Source organism: Pan paniscus, chromosome 20, assembly GCF_029289425.2.
Source record: "Pan paniscus chromosome 20, NHGRI_mPanPan1-v2.0_pri, whole genome shotgun sequence".
Lineage (NCBI taxonomy): Eukaryota > Metazoa > Chordata > Mammalia > Primates > Hominidae > Pan > Pan paniscus.
In genome coordinates this window covers 18,379,209-18,391,698 of record NC_073269.2, presented here as the reverse complement: position 1 = coordinate 18,391,698, position 12,490 = coordinate 18,379,209, and the positions used below count along the sequence as shown (strand labels likewise).

At 45.9% G+C, this 12,490-nt stretch overlaps 1 protein-coding gene across 10 annotated transcripts in view; it reads left to right on the top strand.

Annotated features, from left to right (window-relative positions):
• CACNA1A (calcium voltage-gated channel subunit alpha1 A) overlaps window positions 1–12,490 on the top strand; it is a 418,969-nt gene that overhangs the window by 163,883 nt on the left and 242,596 nt on the right. For all 10 annotated transcript variants that reach the window (XM_034945842.3, XM_034945843.3, XM_055103184.2 and 7 more), the window contains exons 4-5: window positions 4,573–4,678; window positions 6,775–6,914. In XM_034945842.3, coding sequence (XP_034801733.3) covers window positions 4,573–4,678; window positions 6,775–6,914 — 246 coding nt within the window. The remainder of the gene's footprint in view (window positions 1–4,572; window positions 4,679–6,774; window positions 6,915–12,490) is intronic.

Sequence of the window (12,490 nt, the reverse complement as noted above, 5' to 3'; positions counted from 1 at the left end):
ATTGAGGGGCAGGAGGCCAGGGAACCGGAGGAGTGGGATGGCAGAAGCGCGTGTAAGGAGGCTGAGTTGGCAGGAAGAGAAAGCGAAGTCAGCTTCAAATCATAGCGAGAGGAGACCAGGGAAGGGCTTGGCGTTGCTGCTCTGTGTACAAATATTGTCTCTTATTTTCCAGGCTGCAGGGTGAGGCAGAGTGGAGTATTTGTGCAACACAGCCCAGCTTTGTTCTCTGGGCTCCTAATGCCTGTCAGCTCGGAGGCAGAAAGCCAATCAGAGATGATCGTCGGCAAGGCCGGCTTTTGTTGGCTCCCCAAATTGCCCTGAGTCTCGGATTTTGCTTTTCAGAGTGTGCTTTCAGCTGGAGGCAAAGGCTGAAGCTGGTGACAAAAGGAAGCCTGGTTTTCCTGGCTTTCCGAGACTTTTACTGAGGGGGTTTCTGTTTCAGACTCCGTTTTCCCACCTGGAAAGCAGGTTCCACTCTCCCTCCGGCCTGGAGGGGATGGTTTTATGGTGCTTCCAAAATGCCAAACCTCACTCCAGGGCAGAAGAGGAGACTGAAACCAATTAATTTTCCAAAGGTTAGAGCTAGGAGGAGGGGAGAGGTTTAGCATGGTCAAGTTCCCCAAGACGTACTAATTGATCTCTCTACAGAACGCGGGATTTCGTGCCCCCAGGGGACACTCAGCAATGTTTAGAGACCACTTGAGGTTGTCATCACTGGACAGGAGGGGTTGCTACTGGCATCTGGCACACAGAGGCCAGGGATACTGTTGAACGTGCTGCAGTGCCCAGACAGCCCCACCAAGGAGAATGATCCACCCCTAAACCTAGTGCTGAGGTTGGGAAATCCTGCTCCGGAGTAACCAACACCCTATGGCTTTTTCACTCAAGCAGCCGCTTCTCCAGCGCTTACACCTCCTCAGAGATTGCCAGATCCATATGCAGAGCCTGTTGGCATGGGACACTTCTGAGGGGTGTGGCAGGGAGACAGCGGACATTCCCATTTACCAGCTGATCAGCAGGTCAGGAGCTAATATGAAATGAACAAGCTAGACCCTCCCCACCTGCCCTGCAGATCCTCTGGTGGGACTCTAGGGAGGGAGGCCTCCTCAACCCAAATGACAGTTCCCAGGATGCAGGGAGGAGTTTACCTATGCAAACTGGAGAGAATGCAAATGGGGCATCTAGAGATACTTACTGGATGACCCCTCCCCTGCCTCGGGTCTTGGAAGAGCAGATTCTCAGAGGTCTGCCCTGATCACTGTAATTTTTTTTTATTGAGGTAAAATTAATATAACACAATTAACCATTTTAAAGTGGCATTTAGGGCTGGGCACAGTGGCTCATGCCTGTAATCCCAGCACTTTGGGAGGCTGAGGAAGGAAGGTCGCCCAGGAGTTCAAGACCACCCTGGGCAACAAAGTAAGACTCCATCTCTTACAAAAAAAAAAATTAGGCACACATGGTGGTGTGCACCTGTAGTCCCAGCTACTCAGGAGGCTGAGGCAGGAGGATTGTTTGAGCCTAGGAATTCAAGGCTGCGGTGAGCTATGATCATGCCACTGCACTCCAGCCTGGGTGACAGAGCAAAATTGTGTTTCTTTAAAAAAATAAAAGTAAAAATAAATAAGAAAAGAAAGGAGAGGGGAGGGGAGAGGCGTTTAGTACACTCACAATGTTGTGTAACTGTCACCTTCATCTAGTTCTAAAACATTAAGCAGTCACTCCCATTTCCCTTCCCATTCCCCAGGAACAACAAATCTGCTGTCTGTCTCTGGATTTGCCTGTTCGGGATATTTCATATACATGGAATCATACAATATGGGGTATTTTATGTCTGCTTCTTTCGCTTGGCATAATGTTTTCAAGGTTCATTCCTGTTCTATCATGTATCAGTACTTCATTCCTTTTTTTTTTTTTTTTTTTGAAACGGAGTTTTGCTTTTGTTGCCCAGGCTGGAGTGCAATGGCACAATCTTGGCTCACTGCAACCTCCGCCTCCCGGGTTCAAGCAATCCTCCTGCCTCAGCCTCCTGAGTAGCTGGGATTACAGGCATGTGCCACCACACCCAGCTAATTTTGTACTTTTTTTAGTAGAGATGGGGTTTCTCCATGTTGGTCATGCTGGTCTTGAACTCCCAACCTCAGGTGATCTGCCTGCCTCGGCCTTCCAAAGTGCTGGGATTACAGGCGTGAGCCACTGCACCCGGCCTACTTCATTCCTTTTTATGGCTGAATACTATTCCATTCTATGAGTAGACCACATTTTGTTTATCCATTCACCCACTGGTGAAATTTAGGTTGTTTCCATCTTTTGGCTGTTGTGAATAGTGCTGCTGTGAATATTTGTGTATGAGTGTTTGTTGGAATACCTGTCTTACGATCCTTTTGTGTTTATACCTTGGAGTGGAGTTGCTGTGTATCACATGGTAACTCTGTGATTAACTTTTTGAGGAACCAATGAATGGTTTTCTACGGCAGTTGCACTGGTGTTTTTTGTTATTGTTGTTTTTGTTGTTGTTGTTTTGAGACAGGGTCTCACTCCCATTGCCCAGGCTGGAGTGCAGTGGTGCAGTCATGGTTCACTGCAGCCTCAACCTCCTGCAATTGCTTGGGAGGCTCAAGCAATCCTCTCTCCTCAGCCTCCCAAGTAGCTGGTACTACAGGCCTGCGCCACTATGCCCGGCTAATTTTTCATATTTTTTGTAGAGATAGAGTCTCAGTTTGTTGCCTAGGCTGGTCTCGGACTCCTGTGCTCAAGTAATCCTCCTACCTCGGCCTCCCAAAGTGCTGGGATTACAGGCATGAGCCACCGCATCTGGCCAGCTACACCATTTTATATTCCCACCAGCATGAGGGTTTCAATTTCTTCACATCTTCACCAACACTTGTTTTCTGTTTGTTTGTTTGTTTTTAATTTTAGCTATCCTAGTGGATGTGAGCAGTATCCCATTGGGGTTTGATTTGCACTTCCCTGATCACTAATACCCTCATGTACATATTGGCCATTTGACTGTCTTCTTTGGAGAAATGTCTATTCCAGCCTGCTGTCCATTTTTCAATTGGATTATCTTTTTGTTGTTGTGTTGTAAATGTTCTCTTTTTATTTTTTATTTTTTTGAGACAGAGTCTCGCTCTGTCGCCCAGGCTGAAGTGCAGTGGCACGATCTCGGCTCACTGCAAGCTCTGCCTCCCAGGTTCACGCCATTCTCCTGCCTCAGCCTCCCGAGTAGCTGGGACTACAGACGCCCGCTACCACGCCCGGCTAATTTTTTGTATTTTTTTAGTAGAGATAGGGTTTCACCGTGTTAGCCAGGATGGTCTTGATCTCCTGACCTCATGATCCACCCGCCTTGGCCTCCCAAAATTCTGGGATTACAGGCGTGAGCCACCACACCTGGCCGTAAATGTTCTTTATATAGTACTAGACCCTTATCAGATACATGATTTGCAAATAGCTTCTCCTATTCTGTTACTTGCCTTTTAACTTTCTTGATAACGTCCTTTGATGCACAAAAGGTTTAAATTTTGATAAAGCCCAGCGTATCTGTTTTTTCTTCTGTGGATCATGCATTAGGTGTCAAATCTGATCATAATGTTTTATTTATTTATTTACTTATTTATTTATTACTTTATTTATTTTTGAGATGGAATCTTGCTCTGTTGCCCAGGCTAGAGTGCAGTGGCATGATCTCGGCTCACTGCAACCTTCACCTCCCAGGTTCAAGTGATTCTCCTGCCCCGGCCTCCCAAGTAGCTGGGACTACAGGTGTGTACCACCACGCCTGGCTAATTTTTGTATTTTTAGTACAGACAGGGTTTCACCATGTTGGCCAGGCTGGTCTCAAAGTCCTGACCGCAAGTGATCCACCCACTGCAGCCTCTATCTATTTTTAATTTATCTTTTTTTTTTTTTTTTGAGACAGGGCCTCCTTCTGTCACCCAGGCTGGAGTGCAGTGGTATAGTCATTGTACACTGCAGCCTCTACCTCCTCGGCTCAAGCAATTCTCTCGCCTCAGCCTCCCAAGTACCTGAGACCACAGGTGCCTGCCATCATGCTGGCCCTGCCACCATATTTGAAATTGCAGCCCTGACCCCTTCCACTGTCTATAGCCTTCACCATCTTACTACATAACATAGAATATATGACGTACTGTATAACATGGTATATGCAGTGTACTGTATAGCATAGTATACATGATGTAGTCATCTCATTTATTTGCTTCTCCTCTGGGAAGCAGGAGGAAGCTTCTCCTCTTGTCTGCTTTGCTCTCAACTGTGTCCCTAGACCAGAACAGAGTCTGGCACACAGCAGGTACTGAATGAATATGTGTTCAGTGAATATTGTGGGTGAGATAGAAGGTGAATATCCACATTTCCCTTTAGAAGTCTCCTGATCTGGGTTTGAGATCTGCAGGGATCTACTCCAGACAGGAGAACGAATAATTCCACCTGTGCTGATGAGTTGGGAGGATCTAGAGGGCTTGAGATCTTTCCACTGGGGTCAGTGGGGGTGGATGCACCTCCAACACCCTTCTTTTCTTTGAACAAGATTTTTCCTTAATTCCCCAATACTCCCTTTGAATATATGATTTTAGCCACCATCATAGCGAATTGCATCGTCCTCGCACTGGAGCAGCATCTGCCTGATGATGACAAGACCCCGATGTCTGAACGGCTGGTGAGTGATGTCTTTTCTCAGGGTCTTCTCCTTGGCTTTAGCAGGACATTAATTTTTGGGGGAGTGGAGCAGGGCACAGAGGAGGCTCTCAGTCCTGGAGCCCAGAGCCAGATCATGGGAAGCCTAAATTTCCTTTTTATTTTTTCTTGAATCAGAGTCTCGCTCTGTCACCCAGGCTGGAGTGCAGTGGTTCAGTCATAGCTCACTGCAGCCTCCACCTCCTGGGCTCAAGCCATCCTCCCACTGCAGCCTCCTGAGTAGCAGGGACTACAGGTGCCACCATGCCCAGTTAATTTTCTTATTTTTATCTTTTTTTGTAGAGATGGGGATCTCACTAGGTTGCTTAGGCTGGTCTCAAACTGCCCACTTTGGCATCTGACATAATTTCAGGCAGTATACTCAAATGAACATTGTTAATGTTAATAATTATGTCTTGGCCAGACACTGTAGCTCATGCCTGTAATCCCAGCAGTTTGGGAGGCCAAGGCGGGTAGATCACTTGAGGTCAAGAGTTCGAGACCAGCCTGACCAACATGGTGAAAGCCCGTCTCTACTAAAAAAATACAAAATTAGCTGGATATGGTGGTGCACACCTGTAATCCCAGCTACTTGGGAGGCTGAGGCAGGAGAATCGCTTGAACCCGGGAGGCAGAGGTTGCAGTAAGCCAAGATCGCACCATTGCACTCCAGTCTGGGCAACAGGAGTGAAACTCCGTCTTGCGGGGGGCGGGGGGGCGGGGGGGCGAAAAAAAAGAAACAAGAATATTACAAAGGATACAGATGAAGAGATGCAAAGGGTGAGATATAGGAGAAGGGTGTGGCTGGCAGCTTCTAGGTAGCTTCAGGAGGGGGACTGGTCACCAGAAAGACCAAGGCATGATTTGAGGGTTGTGACTTTCAGCCCCACCCCCCAACCTCTGGGAGGGCAGAGGGGCTGAAAATCAAGTTGATCACCAACGGTCAATGATTTAAATCCAACCCTCTAATCATGCCTTGGTTTTCCCGGTGACCAACCCCCATCCTGAAGCTACCTAGAAGCTGCCAGCCATCAGTCAATCCTTAGCCTACAAAAAGACATCCCTTTGGCGATCCCAAGGGTTTTAGGAGCTGTACACCAGGAAGCAGTGTCAAAGACCAAACATACATTTCACAATGTCACAGTCTTCTAAAAACTATAGCTAGCCTAGCAAACCTATGATTTCTAGATCTTTGCATTTTCACTTAAAATAAAGCTAAATAAAAAGAGTCCATTGAAAGACTGGTAAGCAAGTAGAAGTACCAGTGGCAAGCTAATGTGGAAAAGAAAAATCATTCAGGCAGAATGAAATGATTGTAGCTTGAGAAACATTGCTGTAACAGATGGGAAAACATTCACATTGGGGCTCTGATGGAGAAGAGCTTATAGCTTAATTTCAAATATGATAGATTATCAGCTGGAAGCCAGAACCAGCCGGAGGTTCTGCGGAGGAACTGGAGGTGAGGATACTGGCCACTTATCAGCCAGTACAGAAGTCCTATTCCAAACCTTTAGCAATCTACATGCCAGCTGAGGACCATCCTAAGGGGTCAGATTTAGGAGTGAGGTCAATGCACAAGCTCTAGCCTCAAATACCTTGAACGCTGCATGTGACAAGTAACTCCTCTAAACCAATGCTTTCCATTAGAACTTTCTGCAGTCACAGAAATGATCTCCATCTGCCCTGTCCAATAGGATTGTCACTTGAAATGTAGCCAGTGTGACTGCAGAACTGTGTTTTTTATTTTATTGCATTTAATTTTAATTGAAATAGCCACATGTGGCCTGTGACTGTCGTATTGAATAAGACAGGTGCAAACAAATAATTCTGTTTAGCCGAGTGATATGTGAGGTTGGCCCAAAAGGAATGAAGGAGGAAGGTGCCTTCTCTAAGCACTGGCTTTGCTTGCAAAAGGCTTTGGACAAGAGAACTCTACAAGAGGCAGTGAGGGGTGGTGAGTGCAGGAGGGTCGGGGGAAGTGAGAGGGTGATAGGTACTGATTTCTAGGTGGGCTGGTTCCCTGATCTTGTCAACATCTGCCCAGCCCAAGACGCTGACCTTGCCTTCTCTCCCTTCCAGGATGACACAGAACCATACTTCATTGGAATTTTTTGTTTCGAGGCTGGAATTAAAATCATTGCCCTTGGGTTTGCCTTCCACAAAGGCTCCTACTTGAGGAATGGCTGGAATGTCATGGACTTTGTGGTGGTGCTAACGGGGTAAGTGGCGCGTGCTATACGCTTTGGATTTAACTAGCTGAAGGATTACGAGGCTTTTGGTTGGTGTGGTCCGGGCCAGGCTCAGGAAGCCTGAGCCCTTGTGTTCTCCCTCCCCTTGTTATGCGCCTGCCTCCTTTCTGCCAACACCCCACCTCCATGTCTCAGCTATATATTACAGCAGATGCTTTCTGTTACAATTAAAATAATAGCTCATTATTGTTGGCTACTTCCAGAGTGCTTTATGCCCATTCTCTAATTTAATCCTTGCAACAACCCACTGAATTAGGAAATATTAATATTCTCATCTGACCACTGAGGAATCAGAAACTCAGAGCGTAACTTGCTTAAGGCCACCCATCAAGTAAGTAATGGAACTGGGAGATGAACAGAAGATTATGCATTCCAGAACTCAAGGTTTTAAGTGTTGTACGTGCATGGGTCTCTTGATTTGCTTGAGGATATCTTGCTTTTATTTCAACTTGGTGAATGTTTTTTGAGAATGTCTGGGTGCAAGGGATTGTGATTATGACAAAGGAGAAAAGCAAGCTAAATAAGGTGCAGTCACTGTCTTCAAGGAGTTTTCAGATCCATATATGATGAACTGTGGTTGAAATGTGTATATGCTTTCCTCTAAGCACCCCGTATGAGGTAGCACTTGCTGGTATAACAAAAGATCCAAAGCTAGGAAATGACTTAAACATGGCAGAAGTTTATTTGTCACTCATAGAAAATTCAAAATTGAGCTGGGTGTGGTGGTGCATGCCTGTAATCTCAGCACTTTGGGAGGCTGAGGTGGGAGGATCACTTGAGCTCAGGAGTTCAAGACCAGTCTGGGCAACACAGTGAGACCCCCCCCCAATCTGTAAAACATAAAATAAAATAAAAATTAACCAGGCATGGTGGTACATGCCTGGGAGAATTGCTTGAGCCCAGGAGTTGGAGGGCACAGTGAGCTATGATCATCCAACCGTGCTCCAGCCTGGGCAACAGAGCAAGACCCCATCTCAAAAAAAAAAGTCCAAAATAATTGTTCCTAGTCGACAGGCTCATCTCCTCCAATGACTGACGGACCCTGACCCTTGCCATATTGTGGCTCTTCATTGTCAGCCCACATCATCCAATAACTCCATGCTTGTCTGTATCAAACCAGGAAGGAGAAATGAGCATAGAAGGTGATACTTGGAAAGGTTTATGAGTTTGGAAGGGGTGTGACCCATGCCTGTTCCATTCATATCCTATTGGCTAGAACTCGGTCACATGACCACACATCACTGCAAGGGAAGCTGGGAAGTATCAGATTGTGCTTAGAAGAAAAGGGAAATGGATTTGGAGAATGACCTACTAGTCTGTCAGGGACCTTAAAAACTTTTATTAGATTCCAGTAGGGACATTAGTATCTGGTACCAATGGCTGGTTCCTCCTCTTCCCACTCTCTACTCTCCTCTCAACTAAGTCTGGGCTCTCCTATTCTAAGACCCTTCTTCACTGCACACCTTTTTCATAGTAATCATTTACAGGATCATAGCTTTCCATGTTTTGTTGCTGCTCCAGGTTGTGTCTCTCTTGGCGGATGTGATGGGTTGCAGCACCCACACTGTGCTGGCTGGGCTCTCACAATGCAGATTTGTTTCAGACAATGTTGCCTCTCACAGAAGGAGCTGTGGCCTATTGGGCTGTTTATGTAGAGGCCTTCAGATGTCAGCAGTCTGTTGTAAGGACTCTGGGCTAGCTCTCATGGGCTTGGGTGTTCACAGAGGGATCTTTGTTGGCTGTGCTCACAGTTCAGTGGCTTGGGACCTTGGTGGGTCCCAAGGGCATATTATGGTACTGGGCACTTTTCTCCTAGTCTACTAGGAAACTCATCTGGAAACAGCCTAGTGGCTAACTTTTTTATTGTTTAAAAAATGTAAAGCTGGGCAGGGTGGCTCATGCCTGTATCCCAGCACATTGGGAGGCCAAGGTGGGAGGATTGCTTGAGCCCAGGAGTTTGAGACGAGCCTGAGCAACATAGCAAGACCACATCTCCACAAAATAAAAATTAAAAGTGTATAAAGCTGGGTACAGTGGCACATGCCTGTAACCCCAATTACTCAGGAGGCTGAAGAGAGAGGATTGCTTGAGCCTAACTAGTTTGAGACCAGCTTGGGTAACCTAGCAAGATCCCATGCAAAACTAAGTAGAGAATAATAGAGCAAACACCTGTGTATACATTCATTTATTCAGTGACTATTTATTGAACACTTCTATGTGCCAGGTCCTGTTCTAGGCTCTGGGACACAGCAGTAAACAAAATAGAAAAATCCCCTGTCCTCATGGAGCTGAGAGTCTACTGATGGAGATGGACACAATTGATGAATGAATCTAGTGTGTCAGATGGCGGTGAGGGGTACAGAGGAAAAATAAAGCAGGGGAGGGATGGGATGTGTGGCAGGCAGGGGTGAGGGGTGCTGGAAGCCAGGGAAGACTTCACTGGGCATGTGACATCTGAATGAAAACCTAAGGGAGGTGAGTGAGTGAGCCATGAGGAGAGCTGGAACAGAGTGTCAGGCAAAGGGAACAGCCAGTGCAAAGGCTCTGAGGCTGGACTGTATCTGACGTGTTTGGTCAACAGTAAGAAGACCCACATGGCTAGAGAAGGTGACCAGAAGAATGGGGAGAATTGGGGATAGAGAAGTAATGGAGTAACCTGCTATCAAAACAAAACCTTTCTCTTTTTTTTTTTTTTTTTTTTTGATAAGAGTCTCCCTCTGTCACCCAGGCTGGAGTGCAGTGGTACAATCTCAGCTCACTGCAGCCTCTGCCTCCCAGGTTCAAGTGATTCTCCTGCCTCAGCCTCCCAAGTAGCTTGGATTACAGGCGTGTACCACAACATCTAGCTAATTTTTGTATTTTTAGTAGAGACGGGTTTACGCCATGTTGGCCAGGCTGGTCTTGAACTCCTGACCTCAAGTGATCCACCTGGCATGGCCTCCCAAAGTGCTGGGATTACAGGCATAAGCCACTGTACCCAGCAAAACAAAACCTTTCTAACCTTTCTAATCCCTGTTTTCTCCCTCCCTAGACCCATTCCTTTCTCTCCCCCATCCGGGGGCACTTTCCTGAATTTTATGTTTATTATTTCCATTTATGTATTCACACTTTGGCTGCCTAAGTATATAAGAAATATATGCTACCTATTTTTACACTTCAAAATATTTTTTAAATAGCATCAGAGTGAGAATAGTTTACACTTTGACTACATGCATAGATAAGAAATATGTGGGCTGGGAATGGTGGCTCACACCTGTAATCCTAGCAATTTTGGAGGCAAAGATGGAAGGATTACTTTAGGCCAGAAGTTTGAGACCAGCCTGGCCAATGTAGTGAAACCCTGTCTCTACAAAATGAAATAAAATGTAATAAAATATTCAGCTGGGCATGGTGGTGTGCTCCTGTAGTCCCAGCTACTCAGGAGGCCAAGGCGGGAGGATCACTTAAGCCCATAAGGTTGACGCTGTAGTGAGCTATGACTGCACTCCAGCTTGGGCAACAGAGCAAGACCCTGTCCCTAAAAAATGTTTGTTGTTGTTGTTGTTGTTGTTGTTGTTTGTTTTTTTGTTTTTTTAATAAAGGCCAGGTGTGATGGCTCACACTTGTAATCCTAGCACTTTGAGAGGCCAGGGCAGGAAGACTGCTTGAGTCCAGGAGTTTAAGACCAGCCTGGGCAACATGTTGAAACCCCATCTATTAAAAAAATGCAAAAAATTAGCCAGGCATGATGACGCACGCCTGTAGTCCCAGCTACTCAGGAGGCTGAGGTGGGAGGATCACGTGAGCCCAGGAGGTCGAGGCTGCAGTGATCCGTGATTGCACCACTGCACTCCAGCCTGGGCAACAAAGTAAGACCTTGTCTCAAAAAAATAAAATAAAATAAAAAATAAAAAAAAGAAAAGAGAAAGAAAAAAAAAGAGATATGTGGTACTGTTTTTCAAACTTCACATTTCTCTAACCTGACTTTTGTGTTCAACATGAGATAAATCTGATTAATAAAAATAGTTTTCATGCATCCATTTTCATGACTGCATAGTATTCTGTGGTAGGAGTATGCTGCCGTGTATTTATCTATTTGGATTGTTTCCAGCTTTGGGCTATTTTGACCCAAAGTGTCCCTGCTTTCTCCCAAGTGAGTTTCTCTAGGGCACATACCCAGGAGTGGAACTGCTGAGTTGTATACTGTGTGCATCCTCAGCCCCACTAGGTATTGCCAAATTGCTCTGCAAAGTGGTTGTGCCAATTCATGCTCCCTGGGGGCTGGCTTCTGCTGGCTGAGGCTGGCTTGACCTTGCTGGCAGGAAGGAGCCTTAAAAATCCCTGTGTGGTTTTTTTCGTTTTACTTTTATTTTAAGTTTAGGGGTACAAGTGCAGATCTATTACATGGGTAAACTTGTGTCTTGGGGGTTTGTTGTACAGGTTATTTCATCACCCACGTATTAAGCCTAGTACCCATTAGTTACTTTTCTTGATCATCTTCCTCCTCCCGCCCTCCACCCTCCAAAAGGCCCCAGTGCGTGTTGTTCACCTCTGTATGTCCATGTGTTATCATCATTTAGCCCCCACTTAGAACACGCAGTATTTGGTTTTCTGTTTCTGCATTAGTTTGCTAAGGATAATGGCCTCCAGCTCCATCCATGTTCCTGCAAAGGACATGATCTTGTTCTTTTTCTTGGCTGCATAGTATTCCATGGTGTATATGTACCACATTTTCTTTATCCAGTCTATCATTGATGGGCTTTTGCAGCCCTGTTTTTTTTTTTCATAATAACACGGTTATGGGAACACTTAGGGAAGCTCATATACTATTGAGCAGTGTGATGGTTAATATTGAGCATCAACTTGATCAGCTTGAAGGATGCAAAGTCTTGTTCCTGGGTATGTCTGTGAGGGTGTTGCCAAAGGAGATTAACATTTGAGCCGGTGAACTAGGAGAGGCAGACTCACCCCCAATCTGTGTGGGCACCATCTAATCAGCTGCCAGTGCGGCCAGAATAAAAGCAGGCAGAAGAAGTTGGAAAGAGTAGACTTGCTGAGTCTTCTGGCCTTCATCTTTGTCCTGTGCTGGATGCTTCCTGCCCTCTAAAATCAGACTCCAAGTTCTTCAGCTTTTGGACTCATGGACTTACACCAATGGTTAGCCAGGAGCTCTCAGGCCTTTGGCCACAGACTGAAGGCTGCACTGTCAGCTTCCCTACTTTTGAGGTTTGAGGACTCTGACGGATCCACCACTGACTTCCTTGCTCTTCATCCTTCAGATGGGCTATCGTGGGACTTTACCTTGTGATTGTGTGAGTCAATTCTCCTTATAAACTCCCTTTCATATATACATCTATCCTGTTAGTTTTGTCCCTCTGAAGAACCTTGACTAATACAGACACCTAGTGGGTCCCAATAAGTGATCATTAAACCGAAGGCAGTCATTCAGTAGGTCAGTTTGTCACTTGTGTTTGTATCTCCCTGCTTACAACAAGGTGGCCTTTCTTCTAGTTTCCTGTCATCTGATGGAAGAGATTCTAGACTCATTCCTCTAGAGGAGAAATACT